This window comes from Poecile atricapillus, chromosome 4 (assembly GCF_030490865.1).
Source record: "Poecile atricapillus isolate bPoeAtr1 chromosome 4, bPoeAtr1.hap1, whole genome shotgun sequence".
Lineage (NCBI taxonomy): Eukaryota > Metazoa > Chordata > Aves > Passeriformes > Paridae > Poecile > Poecile atricapillus.
The window spans coordinates 64,909,678-64,932,096 of record NC_081252.1 but is presented as its reverse complement, the minus strand read 5'-3'; the positions used below and the strand labels follow the sequence as shown (position 1 = coordinate 64,932,096).

At 40.6% G+C, this 22,419-nt stretch overlaps 1 protein-coding gene across 3 annotated transcripts in view; it reads right to left on the bottom strand.

Annotated features, from left to right (window-relative positions):
* The window catches only part of TBC1D14 (TBC1 domain family member 14), a 64,557-nt gene extending 48,731 nt beyond the window's left edge, over window positions 1–15,826 (bottom strand). For all 3 annotated transcript variants that reach the window (XM_058838214.1, XM_058838215.1, XM_058838216.1), the window contains exons 1-2: window positions 15,524–15,826; window positions 9,527–10,262 (exon numbers count right to left, since the gene is read on the bottom strand). In XM_058838214.1, coding sequence (XP_058694197.1) covers window positions 9,527–10,262; window positions 15,524–15,566 — 779 coding nt within the window. In that variant the 5' untranslated portion in view covers window positions 15,567–15,826. The remainder of the gene's footprint in view (window positions 1–9,526; window positions 10,263–15,523) is intronic.
* Window positions 15,827–22,419: the final 6,593 nt, after the last annotated feature.

The window sequence follows — 22,419 nt, the reverse complement described above, 5'->3', positions numbered from 1 at the left end:
CTAAGATAATGTATAGACTTGAGATAAGTAAGCAGATATTAGTCATAAGAACCAGGTAAAGCCACACTGAGCACACAGGCACTGTAAGAGATGTCTCCACAGACATTACCCCACAAGGCATCCAGAAAATTACATTGAAACAAGACATTTTAAATAACGTACAGCACCTATTAAGCAAAAATATATATTAAGATAAATTTTATTAAATATTTGCTGCATTGTCAGCAAAGATGTCCAACCACCTTATCTGAAGTGGTACTAACTCAACACTATCTAGGAAATTTTCCCAACAACAACATTGTTTCCTTCTCATTCTCCAATGACCTTTTCTGTTCTGCACTAATCATAAGTTTTGCAATAAACAGAAGAAAGATGCTGACCTATAGATGTTCCTAATTTGCTCACTTAATTTCCAGAGACTGAGAAAATAGATCCTGAAAAACTGGCAACATATTCCATCAAAGGAATTTTTGTTACCTGATTAGTGGAGGAACAAGACTGACACATAAATCACAACAACTGGAGAACTGACGGACTTGAGAAGGCATAGTGGTCAGGTGACCCACCAAAGTCTCCTGAAATGCCCTAAATCTACATTCTCATAAGGGAAAAGACAATGACTGTACCCATGACCCAGTAACACTGGTTTCTAGAAATAATTCACTAGATGCAGTTTTTACATCCCCTCCTCTCAAACCCAGATCACCTCTCAGTTAACCTATACATCAAAACAACCAATAGATGGAATATCATCAGAGAAGTTCAAGTACTTTGGGTATGGTGAAGAACCTCTACAAACAAGTCAAAAGTTATGCTTTGAATAAGATTCCAAAATTACATACAAAAACAGGGTTTGCAGAATTTTGTCTCTGGGAGATTGCCAAAGGTCAGACTAAAGGAAGAACAATGCTTGGTTTATGGCTAAACAAATCAGAAGAAATAGAGCCAGACAGCCTAGAAGTTGACATACCTATGAAAGAGGTGACTAATCACAGAACTATGCTTTATAAATTCCTACCACATTTGATAAACAAAGTTTTCCAACCACTAACATTCCAGTATGTTCAGTAAGAATCAAAACCAGTAACACTTTAGAGTGTAACAGATACCTGCAGCTCTGGAAAAAAAAATACTTCCATAGTTGAGAGAAACAGCAATACAATATAAGTTAGCAATACCTGATAGCTTTCAATAGGGTAAACTTGGAAATTTCTCAAGATTTTTGGACAAAAGAGCAGGGTTTAATAAACTATTTATCAAAAAGTACAGTATTCCACATTTATCTTTCTTTTTACAGCTTCCCCTCACTTTACAAGGGAACAAAGCAGAGTTGACTGCACTGAAGTATCCAAGACATGCAAAGATAAATCAGGCAGTAACCCTGCAAGTTTAGCTTTAGGACAGGTTGCAGCAAGCCAAGAATTCTTTTGCACATGGATAACACACCATGCTGGTCTACCATGCAGATACTGAAGAATTCTCAGAAATGGGAATTTCAACAAGTAAGGACTGTCATATAAAACCAACACTCAGGTCCAACTTCAAGCTAATATATTAGCATCAACCAGCTATAATTAACGATCTTTTTTCTAGCTGGCCAAATTCCCAGTTATCCTCATATTATCAGAGTAATCGAAAATTCCATTCCTAAAATCTGAAACTAGATTTCTTCATCAATTTGAAGCACTATTACCACATAAATGAAAAAACAGAATACATGAAATGTCATCCTAAGCAAAAAGCTGAACCCAAGTAAACTCTAAGACCTTGCAGCAATTGCAATTGCATATGGACCTGTCTGCATAAAGATCAAAAGGAAAAAGTGAATAAAAAGCTCTGCCTGGTACCTACAAGACCATATCTAGTGGGGCTCCTGGACTACAGCAGAGATCAAAAACTGGAGGAAGTCCAATGGATGACCACTATGATGACTGGGTGCTGAGGCCTACAACATACAAGCAGGGATGCTGAGAAAGGTGTTTTCCTTTAGCCTGGATAACTATTCTCAGAGATGCAATGAGGAAAAAACCCCAAGAGGCAAAGCAGCAAACTGCTGCAAGGAATGGATAAAAGGGGAAGGGAAAAAGAATCACAGTGGCAGAATATAAATCCTGGATTGTGCAGTCTAGGGAGGTTAACTCCAAGCTTAGATGTACTCACAACAACTGAACGGGGTCCTGAGGAACACGCTCTAGTGCTGAAGCCAGCTCTGCAGTGAGCAGGGGCTTACACACAGCGCTCCAGAAATCCCTCCTGACCTGAACTGCTCTGACTTTTCACACTCACAGAAGGCTCTTGCTCACAAAGGGGAGTCCAAGCACCAAGTACATGCCTTGTCCTACCTCCAACTGCTGCCAAGTTCTTGTGTTTATTCTGTCAGCTCCAAAGGGTAAATGACCCTAATATTTACTGTAGGGTTTTTCTTTATTATTCTTATGATTTGGCTGGACAACTTTGGAGGAACTTAATGACTAAAAAGAGAGGCTTAACACAAATAAGGAATCAATTCAGAAAATTTATGGTTTATATATACCATTTCTGTTAATCAAATTCTACATAAAGATGAAAACTTCAACAGACCATTTCTTGTCTGAGCCGTTTCAAATATGTTTAAAACCAAAGTTAATATTGACTCCAACTCTTCCACAGACTATGTAACACAGGAAGGGATACTGTATAAATCAAAACATCAAGGAACAAAACTTATATTTATTCCATCTAATTTCACCTTGCTCACTGCATTTTTCAGGAAAGAAAAAGTCAGCTAAACATTAAACAGTACTTTGATCAGATGGAGAGATAGAGCATCACACAGCAGTAATTGTGCTGATACTCTCCATTCCCTGTATCATCCACTTCTCACAGCTCCTTTTAACAAAGGAAAACATTGGAATAGCTCTTGCAAATTAAGTGAAGTCACAAAGACTATCTAACACACACATTCACTAAACCTTCATAGAGACAGTGAACCAGAACAAAAACAGAGCTTAATTTCATTTATCTGAATTAGCTCCTAAAGTCTCATGCACATCTGTGATAAACTTTTACAGTCCTCACTCTTTCTATTCAAAAGCAAGCATGTACAGTGCTGTATTGGTTTTGCATGGCAAGGTTTTGGTACTGGGGGGCTACAGGAGTGGCTGCTGTGAAAAGCAGTCAGAGGCTTCCCCATGTCCAACAGAGCCAATGCCAGTGGGCTCCAGGACAAAACTGCCATTGGCCAAGGCTGAGTCCAATGGAGACACTGGTAGCTTCCCAGGCATAAGAGTTAAGAGGGGAAAAAAATCTCCTGCACAACAGCAGCAGCGGTCAAAAGAAAGGAGTGAGCCTGTGTGAGGAACAGCCCTGCAGACACCAAGGTCAGCACAGAAGGAGGTGCAGAAGGGGCTCCAAGTGCAAGAGCAGAGATTCCCCTGCAGCTCCCAGTGCAGCCCATGGTGAGGCAGCTGTGCCCCTGCAGCCCATGGAGGTCCAGGATGGAGCAGAGATCCACCTGCAGCCCATGGAGGACCACAGAGGAGCAGGTGGATGTGCCTAAAGGAGGATGACCCTGTGAGAACTTGAGCAGGCTCCTGGCAGCACTGTGGCCCCTTGGAATGAGGAGCCCACACTGGAGCAGGTTTGCTTGCAGGATTTGTGACCCCACAAGGGAAGGGAGGGTGAGGGAACCATTACAGCTCAGTGCGGCAAGCAACATTCAACACCCATCTATGCTATAAATTTCATTCATGAGCCAGTATCTGTAATGCTTTCCACCAGCCACTGGAAAAGAAACGGATATTTCACCTGCTTTTAAGTCCTCACTTACTGCATAGTTTTGTAGAGTTACTAAATAAACTCCAAAACTCAAAGTATCACTGAGCAGATTTTCATTTAGCTTTCATAATGAACAAGTAAGTCCAACAAGCCTCTTTGTTTAAAGTCATGTTTGTGTAAAACTATTTCCAGTTACTCAACAGCAAAAAAAATATTTTAATCTATTAAAGCAACTTCTCTTTATTCTAAAGACCCACATCTCAAAATTTAGTTAAAAGTTTAAGGCAGAACGAAAAGAACTGTAACTATAAAGAGTTACATTATCCCATACAAAAGGGAAAAGGACTGAAATTAATTTAGACAGTTTCAGTTCAACACCTAGTGGAGAACAGGCCACATGACAAAGTTCAAAACTTCATTCTCTGAGTAAGACAGGAATTCTGAAAATTGTATCATACAATTTTCAACCTCTATCGAAAGCAAAGGCTCTTACCTTTGTAGAATTCCAACTTTCTACCTGTGGAAGATTTGCTTTGAGAGAGAGTGTTTATTTCAGAAAATTCTGCTGATTTCTTCTGTTTCCCACAGAGCCGTGGTAGTAAATACAGGTGGGGAGAGGTCTTTTAGTCTGTCAGTTTCAGTAGACAGAGTGGCTTTCAAATAAGAACTATCCAAAACCACACTGTGAAGACTGAAGCACCTTTCAGATGAGCACACCTGAATGCCTCACGGGCTGCTGAAATACTGCTGCCAGCATCCTGTGTTAAACAGATCCTCAGTGCCTATGCTGCTTGCCACACCACCAAAGCATGAGCTTGTTTACCCTCCTCTCTTCCCAGCCCTTTTAGCCACCTGCTACTAACAACAATTTGCTAGAAATGCACCCAGATAAAGAAGCAGGGAAGGACAAAAAGGCCACTAAATTATTCTCTTCCCTCCAACAGGGCAGTGAATCCTGTGGGGCCAGGCAACTACAGCACTTGGGAGCCCAGCCCACAGCAGGGCAGGGAAGCAGCCTGTGCTAGGTGGCCGTGCAGGTTCCCTCCAGCAGAGGCTGGGTTTTTGGAATCCTTCCCATCAGCTTCTGGACAACTCCACCTGCAGCTCAGTTTGGTTTTGTTCATTTGCAGTTAGAAGCTGTGAATTTATATTTGCCCCCACAATGCATCCGGCTTTCTGTTCCTCCTCCTACACACTTCAGTCCTGTTCTGAGCCTGTCTCCTCCTGAACAGCCAACACTCTAAGAGGCTTCATTGAACAGAAGCTTGCATGGAAGATGAGACAACATCATATCTAATATTTCAGATCAATTGCAATTATCTTCATAATTTTTATTCCCTCCTGTGGTCAGTGAATTTGCATTTTTGGAGAATTCCCATGAAAGCGGGAAATCAACATTACAATGCTTCTTGTCATTCATTCTACCTTCCTTTTAACACCAAAATTAGAGAAGTACAATAAGCTGTTCTCTCATTAAAAGCAACAAACAGCCTTATGAAAGGCTGTCCATTATCCTGCCCATTAACATAGATGACTGACTTTTGGACCCAAGTTCAGAACTCCAAATTACATGTGACCAGTAATCTCAAAACACAGGTGCACATATGTGATTTAAACATACTAAATTCACATGACTTCAGACTTAACACTGAAAGCAGTAGCTACTAATTTGAAAATCAAGACCTTTTTCTTATCAGATTACAAGTAAGATCATAGCACATACAAGTATGTGCTTCTACGCATGGGATGCCAATCCTGCTCCAGAAGCTTTCTTCCAGAAATGAAGAGATTCTTTGTAAATAGTAAAATGTAATGTTCTTAAAGCCATTTATCCCATGTGTAGTCCCTATGGTCCTTAGAGGCTTCCTGAGATCCAAATACTCAGAACACTTGGATCAAAAACTTCTAGGAGTAGCCTGAAAAGAAAGAAGATCCAGATTCTTGGGAAAACAGACAATATCCATGGCAGTGGACTAAGTAAAGACTTACACTGCTTGTAATCCATTAAAATTAAACAAACTGCATGGTTTATTATTTAACTGTACATAGTCCTAATCCCTTTATGGTCACTCTTTATGTAAGCACAAAAATCCTCATTCTCACTCTCCAAAATGATAATTAAAAATGATAAATGAAAAGGGCAACTTTTGCAGTAAGATCACTACAGTCCTGATTCAGCAAAGCTGATTAAGATCTACACATTTAAAATGCTTCAGCAGTACATTACAGAAGTCCAAAGGTAAAACTCATGAACCCACACTACGCTGGGTTGATAAGGCAAAGGAGCAGACAAGCCACCAACTCTTTACTCTCCCAGTAATTTACTTTCTCAGTTATTTGCTCACACTAGTTTTCAAACCAAGTTCCTGCATGTATTCTAATGAAGGAAATTAATTCCAGCTCATGTTTACGTGCAAGACCTCTGAGCTTTTAAATCTGATACAAGTGACACTTGAAAACAACCAATATGTCAGGGATTTTTGTCAACAGCCAGCATTACAGCTGCTTTCAGAAGCAGTAATTCATCTTCATACGCCAACCTGGAGCCCAATGAGAGCATTGTACCTGTGGTGCCTTAAACTCTCCCAAGAGGAAAGCTGTGCCTAAGCAAGAAAGCGGCCTCATTCTCACTTTGGATCTTCCTGCCCACACCCAAAGATGCATCCAGCAGCCCGAAGAAACAACCAGACCTTATGGATACTCAAACTGCAGCAGACACAAACTGAGCAAGCGAAGCAGTCCAGGAAACTTTCTTCACCATAGTGCTCAAGGAGGCAGGGCAGGAACACTCCACTCCCAAGTGATCTTGAAGGAAATGAGCCAACAGGATTCCCTTTTCCTTTGATCTCTTCTACAGCTCATTTTGTAAATGCAGTCTCAAACCAAAACTTCATAACACATCACAGAACTGACACAGAACACGCAACCTTGTACACAGTGCATATGCACACATGCATATAGTCTCAAAAGGAAAAATAAATGTACTGAGTGCCAAAAAATAACTTTATGTTCTAAAACAACTGCTTCTCTTAGCATTTTACTGATACTGCAAAAGACTTACCCCTAACTGATATGTAAGTAGCTTAAGCACATGTGACCAAGCACTGGAGGCATCCAATTATTGTCAGTATTATCTCTACAGGCAGCCTCGAATCTTAACTGACATGTCAAGGCCAAGTTTACTCTGATAAGATCAGAGAAATTAACACATCCTCAGAGGCCAGATGGGGTTCAATACAAGCACAGGAGCCATTTCAAGAAGCAAGATTTCTCCCTTTTACCAAGTATCAACAACCTGTGCAAAAAACTAAGCTGACTCATCTTTTGTCAGTGGTCCAAACCTATATCCTATTACCCGGAGAAGCCCTCAAAGAGCTAAACCTGCAGATTAAGGCTGTCTCTGCACTGCAGCCTTACCCCATGACCATGAGGCTGCTGGAAGGCTGTGTACAAAGCACCCAGGTCTCATTATTCCATGTTGTATACATGTGTGCCAACCACTGACCAAAGCCAATGCAATTTGACTTTCTCCTGCCATGGCTCACCCTCGGTTCTCTGAAATGAAGTTTATGCACTCAACCTGCAAGACTGAAACTTTCAGCACAGAGCACAGTGCTAAGAACACACTCCTTTTTGGGACTTTGTTTATAGCCACCACCGCAGCACTTGTAACAAACTGCTTTAGGAAACTCCATCTCAGCAAGCTGGTCTTCAACAAGACTATTCAAAATGCCTCCTCTCCATCTCACTGCACACAGACCCCAGTACAGACCACAGGGTCAGCTGGGTGGGAAGGTCTCTAGAAAGCAGCTACTTTCAAACAAAACACTGCAAGGCCCAGTTTAATTTACTTCAGTGCTGGTTTAAGTCCTGGGAATCCAAGGAGCTCACAGAAACTCCAGGGAACAGGGAGTTTTCAAACCCATGGATGGCAGATTACAAATACTAACAAAAACTAGCAATGGCATGTTTTGAACCTTAACAATGCTGACAGCATAAATATTAATAGTACTCCCTGTGGCACAGAACAACCTCTGAGGTTCCCTGCTTGTTCAATACCTGCAAAACTCACCACCATCTCATAAAATATGGGGGTGTGGTGTGCAAGTACAGACAAAAAGTGGGTAACTTGTTTCCAAAACAGAGCAGGAAGTGGATGCCAAAGAGAAGGATATTCAAGGTCAGGTTACAGACAGAGCACCTGGAACTTCAAAGCCGATCAGATCACCCAGTTTGAACTTAATCCTCATATTCTTACAATGACATCACCCAGCGACCAAGATTATCTGTTCTCCATTTAACGGGCAGTAATGACAGCCTTTGTTTTCTGGCATTCAATGTACCTGAAAAGATTCAGGTTAAAAAGCTCATCGAGTGAGTACTACAGTTACTGCAACTCTGCTAAACCCACCACAGACAACACTAGAACAGAATTTGGACAGATGGCTTTGCTTTGTTGGATAAGAAAAGTTGAGAAGCAGTTAAACATCCTATTCTGAGTGGGGTCTAAATGTGCCTGTTCAACTGTGCTCCTTCCAGGCTGAAGGACAGCATTTGTTTGACTTAGCAGTTGTGCTAGCAGAATGGGTAACAAAAGTTTATGCTTTGAAGTGCTGAGAAGCCTCCTACTTCAGAATTAAGTCTGGTTCCATGGCAACAAACAGACAAGGGTCCACAAAAGCATCAGCACCTCAAACACGACTGAAGACTGGAGTTCTGCTGCACAGTACTTTAACCTAAGAATAAAAACCAACAAAGGCTTCAGCCAGCTTAGTAGGTCTAAGCAAATTGATTTTCTCATGCTTTGCAAATGAGACAGCCTTTCAAAGAACGATTTATCCCAGTTCTTGATGTATTTTATTAGACTACTTGGCTCATGAAAAAAAAAAAAAACTTGCAGAAAAAGATATTAGCTGAAGCCATGTGCAAAACAGGTTATTTACAGCTAGCTCCACTTGATGTCTAAAATGTCTTTCTAGAATAATTTATCTAAAATATATCAAACTTCAGATGATGTAAGTTAAGAGACATCATGAAGGCCTTACATAACTTAAAAAAAAGAACCCACCAGCAAACAGCCCTCAAAAGTAGATTAGTCCTCCTCCTCATTGCCCACTTCCCTGGGGTCTCTGCATTTAGAACCTTATCATTCATACAAGGGCCACATTTAGAAATTGCTCTGGATAGCCAATGTTATAATTTCAACAAGTGGCTGACACAATGTCAGATGTTTTCATTCCATACAAAAATTAAGGAAAAGGATATTAAAAAAACAGTAACTGAGATTTGAAAAGATCAGAATAGTCACACCAAGTGTTTGTAAAGTATTTGTATTTTAAGCTTCATACCCTAGAATGATCAATAAAATATTCCATCCCTACTAAACTACTTATGAATTCTCAGATGTCAAAGTTCTTTAATACAGGTATGGATCCTACCTATATTCATCTACTTATGTGACGAAAGATTAAAGACCAAAATTACAAAAGATATCATGGAGAAGCCACTGTTCAGAAGAAAAAAGATATTGTTCAGAAATCCTTTTACTGTAATATAGAAGGAATCTTCCAAGATTTAAGATGCTTCCATACACCATAAACTTAAGGTAAAGTAGGATGCAGAGCCTTAGTCTCAAGCAACATTTGCGTATTCACTCTAACAGAAAAAATAAAACACCAAGCTCTTTTATTTTTCAAAGTGCGATATCAAACAAGACCTTTCTCCTAAGATCTTATATAATCCATTAAAATATATTTTATGGAAACATTACCTGGCAAAGAAGTTTGTAAAAGGTCCCAGTATTTTCCGTTTACTGTCCACGTCTGTCTCGTGACAATACTGCTGCTGGTTCTGGTCATTGCTGTCTCTAGAGGAATTCAGGGTAACGTCTGAAAAGTGTGCCTCATCAGTCTCAAGATTCACAATTGCACTTGAACTGCTTGTGACCACAAAGTCCAAAATGTCTTCATTGCTAACTGATAAAGTTGTTGACAGTTCTGTGCTAAGACTAGACACACTACAAACAGAGATATCATCACTTCGATTTAGAGTTTTTGAGGTTGGACTATAAAGTTTGACAGTGTCATACCCAGTTCTTGGGAAAGTCGAGGATTTTCGCACGGCATGGTCATGCTCAGCAGTCAGCGAATGCGGAGGCACATATGGTGGCAGTGTGCACGCGCTCTGAAAAGCCCTGTCAGGCACAAGTTCCGGTTCTGATGGCTTTCTCTTCACATTCAACACACTGCAATGAACAGGCTCTGGATTTCCTATTTCTAGAGTTGGAATACCAGAATCCACTGATTTAAGGCTATGACAATCTTCTAAAGCACTGGACAGGAGGCCAGGTCCATACTCAGGCAATGAGATATGTCTCAGGGTCCCAGAGTTCAAGTTTTGAAGGCCCTGGATACTGCTGCCCACTCTTGCATCCAGAACTCCCACGAAGGTCAAACCATTCAAAGTGTTGGATAAATTTGCATCGGCTGTCTTGTCCCAGCTGGTAACTGGTTAAAAAGAAAGAAAAGATTACAAGTTTGCAGGAAGGTTGCGATTTTTTCTTGACTGTTTCATAGGGTTGGTTTTTTTTCATGATTATTTCTTGGTTTGTTTTTTTAATGCACTCAAGTCTTGTCCTAATTTAGGCTTCTAATTAAAAATTATTTGTCTTCTCTTGCACACAATTACTATCCCTTCCCCCAGCATGAACAACCAGGACAATGGCAACTTAAATTACACTTCTAGAAAATGTCAAGCATGAAAAGCTTTTCATAAGCAGTTTGTGTGCCCATTGCTTCTTACACATCTCCTGGGAGTGAAATTACATACTATAAAACCTACAGTATTTCAATGTTCCCTGTCAATATTGAAGCAAATATATGAAATTTATTTTTATACACTCATAAATTCATATTTTCTGATGTCAGAGGGCTACAAAACTTGTTTCCATAAACTTAGACCAGATTCAGAGGTGTTCATTTAAACAGAGTTTCTCAGTATTCTTCTGGAAACCATAAAACTGATAATAAATTTGTCACAGAAGAGAATGTAAAATATATCATTGTTGCATTAAGCAAGAGATGTACATCAGATGTAGAATCTGAACAGCTATAAAGCTATCCAGATATTCAATGCTTCCACAATATACAACGCACTTCATCAGTGCACATCCAGTAACAATAACATCTGTAAATACATCGTATTTGCTGCACTCGGGGACTGTGATCCTTCATCTTTGCAATAGCCCTCCATGCTGTCTCCCCCGGAGCTGCCAGCAGGTCAGCTAATCCATTCAGTGCCTCACTTACAGTCTGAATCTGAATGATCTGCAAAGCAAAGCCTGTCAAGTAGGAGCTACAGGGTGGATGCACCGAACTCGATGGCAACTTTCATACATCTGGAACACCATCAGGAATACTGCCCTGGCTCCCAGAACTGCTACTGATCCTTTAAACACTATATGATCGTTAATCTGACATTACACAGATCTTCTCTTTCCATATGAGTAATTAAATTGTCTACAGCTCTTCTGAAGTTTGCAATGCAATTACTCTGCAGCAAGCAGTTGGCAGAACAAATATGCGCATATTGCTTCAATTTCTTCTCTCTGAAACACTCTGGGACAAGTGTGAATGAGTGAAGAACAGTACTCATTCCATCTTGCAAACAGACTGCTTTAGACACATTTTTCTTCTGCTCCTGAAGCCTGGTCTCCTGCTTCTGGTCTCCTATCCTCTCTCAAGTAAAGCACTTTAATTAAAGGTGCCAGTTGTTCTCTAGAAGGTCTTCCCCACATTCTACTTTTAAAAACCAAATACATATCCCAAAAGAAAACCTAAACTTCCCAATTTCAAACATCAGTGAAAACTGCCATCTCATAGCAGTTCTAAACTCCTGGTTAATGTCACCTGAGCCCTGCCAAACACCAGGCTTTGACACACAGTCCACTCTTAGATCTGAGGATATCAATACAGTTTGGCATTGTGATACCCACAGGCAGAGAGTGAGAGAAAACTCATTTCAAACATATCTCACTCACATTCAAACAGAAATTTTTTTTCCACAAGTTTTCAATCATGTGGAAACTTCAGGAATCCAACTGTACTTTGTATGCTACACTAATCTTTAATTTACTACCCAAATGATATTCACTAGCAGATATGAAACTCCAGTTCAATCCACTCCTAAGCAGAGACAAAAGTCAAGGAGAAATAACCCTGGATATTTCATCTTTTAGACTTCTTCAGAACTTTCTAACAGCCAATTATATGCTACCCATCCAATCAATCAATGCAACAATTGCCAAATCCTCTTCCTCAGCAAGGTTTCAAGTGTATTGTTTTGACTAAAAAGATTGTGAAGATGTGTGAACTCTTTTCGTAAAGAGTTGCTATAGCAACTTGGTTTTTTTTTCATATTACCATGGTTTGAAAAGTTTACATCCCCTGCAATTAAAATGATATCTTGAAATAGCTGGCACACCAACTGTGTACATTATGAATTCTCTATTCACTAAATTAAAATTGCAAGGGCCAGCAAAAAAACAAACAACCCTAAACAGCAATCTTTGAATGCAGCAACAAACTATACTCAAGAAGTCAACGGTGATAGCTCAAGTGTACAAATAAGACATAACATAGAGCATTAGATATAATCACTGCTGTATATACTGGAATCTCTTGTTCTCAGATCTTCTTACTTGAATTCACTTGTTCTTCTAACATAAGTCTGTTTTCTTCTCCCTGTGTTCACCTTTATTCCTTTGTATACATTACATTGTTCTTCAAATCCACAGCACATCCAGCCCCAATGTTACTTGAAAGCATATATACATAAACACTTCAGAACAGTGCAACCAAGGGGTTTGACTTATAAGAACTCAAACTTATAAATGCATCTAGAAAGTGCAGTCCAGAAAACAAAACACAGAAATGTAATCTGTCAGGATAAGCTTTGATGATGTTTGGGTAAACAGTACAAGCATGTTCCCATAATGAATTCCTCCCATTACTACCTTTACTTCTGCTCAATGATTTTCCCAAGTAGCAGCCAGTCCTTAGCTTAATTGCATTGCTCTTCTCAACCAAGTTTACAAATGGTAAGCATTCAAGTGACCTTGGCAGAGGCAGTAACTACAGCAGCTCAAGAGGCCAAATACTGTAAACAAAACCATTTTTTTAAAACTGAAAATAAAATTCCACACCAAATCTGACGCTATTTTTTCTTGACTTGGTATTTTTTCAAGCAATAAATTTAACAGGAAGAGATCCTTCAAACAGGCAACCAGGAAATGCAGAAGTATACAACACTACAGCTTGCTGGAGCAAATTATGCAACAGCAAGCTACAAAGGTTCTACACAGTTCAGCAAAACCGTGGGAGGCTTTGAAGTGTACCCATCAAGGGCTTTAAATGAAAACTTGAGATGCAATCAGCTGCCAAGAACACACATGAGAACTCCTTGATTCATTTTGAGTTAAGTTGTTGTAGGATTGTTTTTAAGGATGGTGTGATATTTATACTCTGTTTTAGCTGCCTCACTAGTAAGTGCAAAATCTGACAATTGATGTCAAATATTCTGTCATGTACTCCAATGCTAACTTCTTTCCATAAAGCATTTATTAACATAACTATGTTGAAACATTATAATCATATTGAGAAATAGTATGCAATTTTGTCTGCTTACTTATTGTTTATTTGAATTTATGATGATCTAAATAAAAACAATATTTGTAATGTCTTATAGAGAACATGAGCTCATAAGAGGGAACATCCCACAAGAAATAAGAAGGAAAAGGTAGTTGGAAAAATACAGCCAAGGTCACAAGTGGCTATAAGAGAGCAGGTAGATGTTATTTAGTTGTTATTTAGATGTTATTTATTTACACTTCCAACTTCAGTGCTAAGGAGCACGTGATAAAGACAGTTTTGTAGCCAGGTTCAAAATTAACATCAAGACACAGCTATTCATGTAAAGGGCACCTAACCTGCACAACTCTGTCACAGAACACTGTGGATGCCAGAAATTTACATGTAAGCTTGGGAATAAAAAATCACTGATGATTCTTAAACAAACTCAGAAAGGCTCTGAAGTACAAGTATCAGAACTCAATGAAAACAGCAACATACATTAGTTCTGCTTTCAGGACCTCTCCTGGGTAAATTTTTTTTCTGACAGGTGGAGTTTAGATCTATCTCAGTAGGGCTGTCCATACAGCCTCACATTCCCCAAATTCTAATCACAGCATGCAAGAAGGCATGTTCTGACAATAACCAGAGGCTTTAAAACAGATTTCGGCTTTGCATATCACTCAACCATACAGAGGGAACAAGACATATTTGATTATATTTTCTAAGATCTACAATAAAATGGCTTTTTAACCCAGTTTGATATAAAAGTTAAAGATAACAGCAATGCCAAACTATTAGAGTAAAACAAAACCAGAAAGATGCCAACTCAAGGCCCATTGCTGGGAGTTATGTTGCAATTTAGGCACGCAACAAGAGTAAGACAACAATTTACAAAATAGGCTTTATATTTTCTTGCCTCACAGGAATGACACGAGGAATGACTGCATATACAGCTCAGTTCTCAAAGAGTTAACATCACACATTATCTCTTCAACACTTACTTCTGCCAGCATTTTTTCCACAAGCTTTTAAGGAATTTTTTCAATTACAAAATTGCAATTATTTTTTTCTTCTTAAAAGGATTTTATTTTTAAATTAACGGTTTATATTCTCCACATTTAATATTTTTGTTGCATGTACTAAGAACTGCTGTTATCAAGGGCAGGTTTGGGCGACCTCGGTGAACAAGAGCATCAAACTCAGTTTCGTTTATTAAAGATTTCTTGGTTCCATTTGTTTAAGTGCATGTTCTAACAGCCATAGCATTGACAACAGTGAAGAACTCCTGACGCTACAAAAAGTCTGCCTTTAAACTAAACAGCAATTAAGGCTACTATGGAAGTACTGCCGAAATTTTACCGGCAAAAATAAACTAGTGTGGATTTTTTTTTTTTCTTTTTTTAATTAAGATGTCTATTATCTAACTCTCAGCTGGTGACCTTTTATAAGAGTGAGGTTTACAAATCTGGCTTCTGAGCGGAGTGTTCGGAGAGTAATCGTAAGTAAGCCATTCACTGCTTTTCGACTGCTTTTGCTCCGTCAGGCAGGCAGTACAAACAAGTTACAGTGCTCTGCTAAAGCCTCTGCTCCAGAAATGCTTTACAGGGCTTTTACCGTCCCCACACCAGTATTACTGAAAATTATGACATTAAATTAGCAGCAACGTCAGGAGAACATCAGCTACTGTAAGATGTAGTTTTGTTTGGGCTTTGCTAACTGCCTGGAAGACTTCGACTAGAAGAGAGGCAGCGAGATGAAAGTTTCCTCCTTCTCACGGGCTGAACCCGACTCGCTCTGCGAAGGCTCCGAGCTAGCGGCCTCCGCTTACAAAACAACCCAAAGAAACTGAAAGAATAAAAAAAAAAAAAAAAGAAAAAAAAAAAAAAAAAAGCAGCGCTCACTCTTCTCTGCGGTCTTTAATCCACCAATGAATACTCCGAAGGCTCAGCCCACCTGTTCTTAACTTTTAAACGTGGCCCCGGCCGGGCAAGACAGTAGCCGCAGCCAGTGCTGAGGCTGCTTCCGCCTGCCCCAGGCTCTGCCCCTCGCACCAACAGGTACCAACCAACACCCCCAGCCCCGGCAGGGCTGCGCCGCCGCCCGAGCAGGAAGAGCCCCGAGGAGCCCGGACACCTCACCGGGGTAGCGCTGCCCTCCGTCGCTCTCGTCACGCTGGGCCATGCCCGACCCGCCCCACAGCCGCTGCTGCGGGACTAGGAGGCGGCCGGCGGCTGCGGCGGGCGGTCCATGTCGCTGCTCTCCGGTCCCCGCGGAGCAGCGCCAGCTTCAGCGCGGCTGAGACGGAGCAGTCGCCCCTCGCCGGGCGCCCCCTCGGCGCGGCGCGGGGCCTCCCATGGCGCCGGCGGCGCACACCTGGCTGCGGGACAGGTGCTGGGTTCCTCCGGCGATGCTCCAGCCCCCGCAGCTCAGACTCCTCCCGCCCCGCCGCCTCTCCCCCTACCCGGCGCGCCGGGAGAAGCACCGCCCGCCGGGGAAGGGAACGCCTGCGCGGAGGGGGGCGAGGGGCGGCCGCCACTGGGCGCCATTTTGAATCGCCTCAGCTTCCGTGGAGGGGTGGGCGGTGGTACCCGCTTGGCCCAGCAGGCCCCCGGGAGCGGGGGGGGGCTGATTCCGAGGAGTCTCCGGAACGGAGGGAAGCGGGGCTGTGGCTGAGGGCGCTGATTCCGAGGAGTCTCCGGAACGGAGGGAAGCGGGGCTGGGGCTGAGGGCGCTGATTCCGAGGAGCCCCGCTCTCGGCGGGAGCCGTTCTTTGGCTGCCGAGCGCTGCAGCCCATCCCGCGTTACTGCTGGGGCCGGCCCTGGCAGTCCCGGGGGGAGCAGGTGGGTGGGCGGGCTGCACTCGTGTTGCTGCCTGCGTTTAGGAGCAAAACAAAGTTCAGTGGGTTTACAAGTGTGGGCTACGGAACGTGTGGAGGCATCGTGCGCAGGTGTGTCCTTAGCTCTGTGGAACTTTGGTGTTACGTTTTGTAATGCCAAAAGTGGGGACGCTCTATGGTGGTAATGGCTATTTTTGTATGTTTATCTTTCCATTCTCTTCACCTTCCGTCTCAAAGTGCGCCCTTTCGCAGTTCACATGGTGAAGCTGTGCACACCCTGCTCTACCCCCACACTGAAATTCTGAGCAGTCAGCACTTGACAGGAGCAGAGCTGTCGTGTTTCCTTATCATCTGTGAAACTTGGCACTGTTTTGTTTTTTCTGCAAAGGTCCTGTGTTTCACACCTAGAGTCAGTGATCGTGTCTCTATTTCGGTGGTAATATAAAGCTGTCCCCCATCTGAACCGAGGATATAGGCACTCTTGTCACCTCACACCTCTCATGTCTACACTGAAGCTGGAAATGTGAGGGCAGCAAGCACAGAAATATCTGAACTTGTGTTGGTGTCACTGGTTGGCTATCAAGCAGTACAAACCCATGATTATTCAAGCTTTACTATGGGCAAGTTTCTCTTGAATGAACTGTGAGAGGCACCTGCACAGAAGTACTTGTCACCATGACTCTTGACACCAGTTCCATAGTAGAAAGATAAGAACTAGATCATTATGAAACTGCTCTGAAAATCTACCATCTATCAAAAATTGTACCTCTGCAAATTGTTTCTGTGACTGGATCAGTCCTTAGTCTGCTGTTATTTCTAAGATGGATATCAATATAAAATTATTTAAGATTGGCACCAATTTCTCCATATCTTCTTTTATATGTTTTAGAGAGTGGGAATCGATTCTTCTGTTGGAGCAATCAAATGAGAGTATTGTCATCATGATGTGTCATTGTACCTAGGTCAGTTGTTTGGTTCCCAGGGTAAATAACAGAATGGAAACAGTCAGGAATTCTCTAATTTTGCAGTGTCCGCACAGAAAATAATCCTACTCCCAGTTTAATATAATTTAGGCTGAAGAAGGGAAACTGTTAGAAAAACCTGCTGCAGAAAATCCTTCAATGGTAGCAGAGCATATGGAAAGTCTCAGAAAATTGCAGCCTTGTCAATATAAAAAAAACCACCCCTGTGTTGCACATGAATGGTTGTATAACTCATGGAAAGGGGAAGAGCTATTACCAAAAGGTGTTTTGCACTAACACTTTGTATCAGTCATTCATGCCCTCACCAACCCAGATAAGGTAAATTTCTGTCTGCAAACGTTGTGTATTACTATTCCTCTGTAGGGAGAAAAGCTGAAGGGCTCACATTGTGACTAAAGACTGTCACACCACTAGCTGTGCTGAAGTGTGGCATGTGCTAATTACTAAAAGGAAACAGAAAAGGTACTGCCAGGTACAGGAAGTATAAAAGCATAACACAGTGCAGAGGGGACCTTTAGCACCTTTCTTTTGCAGCAGCTCTGCAAAATTTAAAGTCCAAACACATGGGTTGTAAGTAAATCCTCAGAAGCGTGATAAGAAGTTAATTGTGGCACTTAATCAACATAGTTATTATCAGTGCTCTGCCACTGATTCAGGGTTAAGTAAACATGTAGAACACTTGATTTTATAAAAATTATTGGGATAAAACCATGTTTTGTTTAAGAGTGTCTTGCTTACAGCTGTTGTGTAGAAATGAAATGTTACATAGAGCAGCCTCAAACTGGCAATTGATGTTCATCTAGTGGGCAAAAAAACTTCTACATGTCTAATAATAGACTGGTGCTGGAGATCTTAATTTTTTTAAAACATTCTGTTTAAAAGCTCTGTCATACAGACTTAATATTCATGCCAGCAGAGTTCAGTATCCCAATTTTATGGTTATTCTGCAAGAAAGCATGAAGAGTTTGTACGCTGTTCTGTCTCGGTGATTTTTCCAAAATATACTACGTATGATAAAAGTACACCAAATACGAGTCTTTCCTCTGTTTCATTAGAGCCAAGGAACAAATGCAAGTTTCTGTCATACTTCTTATGCCTGTAAATATGAGAAAGCATTCTTTGCTTAGGCTTTCAGTTCTGTTTTGAAGCTTCAGCAATTTTGTAATTGATACAACTTCAAATTTATTTTTTAAAGAGCTAGATGAGAACATCTAGATAGAATTTTCATTCATCACAAGCCAAGTGTGATGCAAGCAGCTTTCAGAGCCAGCCAAACTGAGCTTTTGAATCTGCTGTGCAGCTCTTGAAAGTCAGTAATTCTCTGTCATAAGCTAGAGGACAAATTTATTTTTTTCTGTAGTTAACCAAAGATTAGCATGTTGTGAAGGTACAACAGCTGTGCCTCACTGAATGTGAGCTGACCAACAGCTCCTGCCTCCACTTGCTATCATTGATTTAAGGCAGTTCTAGCTCACCCAAGCCAGAGTGCAAGGTACCAAGTGTGGCAGTGCTGGATACTCTGAGTTATCCATCATAACACGAGACAGAGTAGCTCTCTCTTGAAAGCAAATGTTAGCACAGACAGGAGACATTGCTCCTTTTCCTCCTTGCTTTACAGAATTACCTGTAGGCACAGTGAAATAACTTGTGCATATTATGTGGCACAAGAAAAGGGAACAATGAATAAATTCAGGTTTCTACTGACTCGTTGCAATGGCAAGGGTAATAATTCTGTAAAAAATTCAATACCTTGGAAGCAAATGGTGATGCTTTTAAGAAATTAATATTATGCTCTTCTACTTCAGATTCATCAGAAATTAATTTTGTTCACACAAAACTATTTTTGCCTGTCTGTATTTGACAGCAGTCCATTTTCAGAATGGCCACCATGTACACGGGTTTTTCCACTAGAGGTGGACTATCTGTACACCAGACCATTTTAACAGGGTTGGGATAAATCAATAACAGCTGGAGAATGTGCCATTATCCCAAAAGGCTGCCTCTTCCTATAGAAACTTAGACCTAATAAAGGGTGAGGAAGCTTGGTCTGTAGCTACCATCACTGTTAACCCTTCTGTTATCACTGGGTAAGGATAGACTAAGACGGTTCCCCTCCACAAGACAGCAAGAAAATGAAGAGCAGGAAAGGCAGGGGAAGAGCATGTGGGACTTTCCAGCATGTTTGAACTGATATTACTGAAACACAATGCATGACAGGATTGTTTCTATCGCTGTCTACAAGCTGTTTAGGAAAGGCAACATGAATAATAAAGTGTGAAGGAGTAAAACTATATAACCTAAAAATATTACTCCTTGTATAATATCTCAGAATTGCAGAATCCTGAGTGCCCATAAATAATTGCTAACAAAGCCTCCATGGTACCTCTGTTACAGATCTTCACTCCGTACTAAATCACGCCAGAGAAGGAAACATGGTTGTTATTATGCACAGCTGCATAATGAAAAGCTGGAGTTCTGTAACAGATTTTTTCTCTTCAGTAAGCACAATTTAAATTACATTTCCAAAAGAAAACAGATCTATGCTGTAGCAGTTGCCAACATGGCAACATCTATTGGAACTCGCTATGAAAAAAAGAAGTACTGGACTAAAAATCAATTGTTGTCTAGACCTTGTAAGGACGAATGAAAGTAAGTAACATTCAGTTTGGGCAGGTAACAGATCCTATTATTATGTGTCCATGGATCTGCAGTGCTTCAAATAATTTAATATTTTTGTACTGAATACAATTACAGGAAAAATGGTGGAAAAATATTTAAAACCAATGAATGACAACTTAGCCTTCCTGAAGAAGACTCTGTTGTCAAATAGATGAGGGTTCCAGAGTCAAATGATGGCTAGAACTCCATTGCAAAGTGAGAACAATACAAAGCCAAATATCAATAAAAAAATTAGAAGTTATGAAATGTAAGAAAAAAAGGAAAAAAGGCAAAATCCTACTAAAAGGGTATTAGAAACATAAGGGATGTTCCTAATATTCATTATTGCCCAAATAAAGTAACTGCAAAAATGAAAAATTCAATATCAGTTTCTGTCCCATATCTGTAAGGGATCAGGCTGGCCCATCAAAGCAGGTAGAGATTAATGAGGCAAATTATTTTTTGGACAATAGGCCTAAACAACACACAAGCTGTACTTTTTGTTCAAACATAAGTTGGGGATCGGTAAAGGAAAAAAACTACACAATTTTGTGTGGGTCATTACATAGTTTCTGGCACATTTGTCTAATACGTTCCTAGAAAGCTCCAGCGGTGGAAATGGCATCTCCTTTTCTAGGTGGTGCTTACGTATTTGCTTTCAGTACTGCTACTGTACCTCTACTGTTCTTTGCCTGAGCATTTCCATGGCTATGAGCAGGAAAGCAGAGATGAATTGGTAGATTCAGTACTCATCTATACTTTTTAACTGTATTTTTACCAGGTGTGATTGCTCAGAATGATTTTAGAAGAAATTAAAGATTTGAGAGCTCTGTTTTGAGACAAGGAGAGTTGCTGCTTCTCCTGTGTCTCTATTTGCTTGTAGTGAGTAAAATAAGGCCTGTGCAGAAAAGCTTGGCAGTTAACTCTTCATTAGCAAATCCCAAAATCTTTATGTGACAAGCAGTTAAATGGCTGTTAGCTGTTAACAGAAGGGAGCCTACATCACTACTGAGGGACACAGAGACTTAGTGTTGCTTTTGCAACCCCTCGTTCTTGGAGAAGCTGCAAATACAGTAATGACAGACACGGTGCTTCCAGACTCATCTGCCCTGCAGGAAGGCTGTCAGGCAGAAGGCAGCGTCAGTGGCAGCCTCTGTCCTCACTGTTTATAGGTGAAGTTGTTACACCCAGGTGAAGTAGGGCAGGGACACCAGTGTTTTGTCACAGTGGCTTTTTCTCAGCAGCATGTTGGCCCACTGCCAGCTCTGTCAGCTGTTTTTTTCCTGTTCATGCTATTATCATCCCATTGGAGCAGAGGTGGACCATAAAATTTATAAGCATTTGCATGTAATACATTTTGAGAGGAACTTGAACAATGGAACAGAAGTTTTACAGTAGGAAGCTAAAATGTATCAGTAAAGACTCCTTTTTCCCAAACCTCTGGAGTCTTTTTGCTATTAGTTTCACAGATAATGACAGAAAATTATGTGAGATGTTAAACGTGAAAGGTAATGACTAATTCATTGGGGATAATACTTAACTATGCTGGTCCTGGCAGGGAAAGAATGAGTTATTGTGAAGGAATCCTGGCTTTCCAGAAGGTTCACTGCCTGCCTTCCCATGTATTTTCACATCAGACGCTCTAATGAAGGCAGTGGGACATGCATTTACAGCCAGCACTTACTGCCTAGGACTGTACAGTGGTAGTTGTTGCATGAAAGCAGCATTGTTTACACTGGAAACAAATTCTTTACAGTATGTGTATTTAATATTAATTCAGATACAGGAATTGAAAAGCCTGACTGATGAAATGTAGTTCTTCTATCAAGTTATCTTCTATAAATGCAATGAAAATATACTACTTCTGCTGTATTTAAGAAATAATTGAAAATAATGTATGCCTTTAAAAGTTTCAACTACCAAGTTTGAACAAAAGCTCTTCCATTATTTCCAAGTGTGTGTTTCTGTGTTGTTTTCATTGAACTTCTAATTCAGCAGAGGTTGGAATCATTCTGCAGAGAATCCCGGGTCACTTTGGCTGCAAACTTAGAGCAACAAAATGCAGAAGGCTCTACCAAGTAGAATGTGAGCTGTTGGGGCTTTTTTTTCCTTTCTCTGAAAGGAGGTGTGGCCATGGAATTAGGAAAATGGACTTTGTAAGCAGAAATAGGAATCTGCTGGGTTAGTCCCATATTACATACAAGTTCTGTAATGTTATGTGAGAGAGGGTCTGGGTGTGCTTGGGTTTGATTTTTTTTTTTTTTTTTTTTTTAAAAAAAAGGTCGCATGTGTTCTAAACATGAATTTGTCATTATAAATTAATTTCTGCAGAAATAAAGTGTGGAAAAAGCTCATTTTGTCTTCTTTTTTTGAAGAACATATGCAATGTATTTCATTTTCCTCCATCCTAAAAATAGTTAAAAAAATTACAGCAATGAAAAGAACTCTCAAATTAGGTATGTCATGCTATTTCTCCAGAGTATTTAATGTTTAACTGCATGTTGTATCTAAGTTATACACGTTAGCCCAAGAAAATGAAGACACACACACACACCA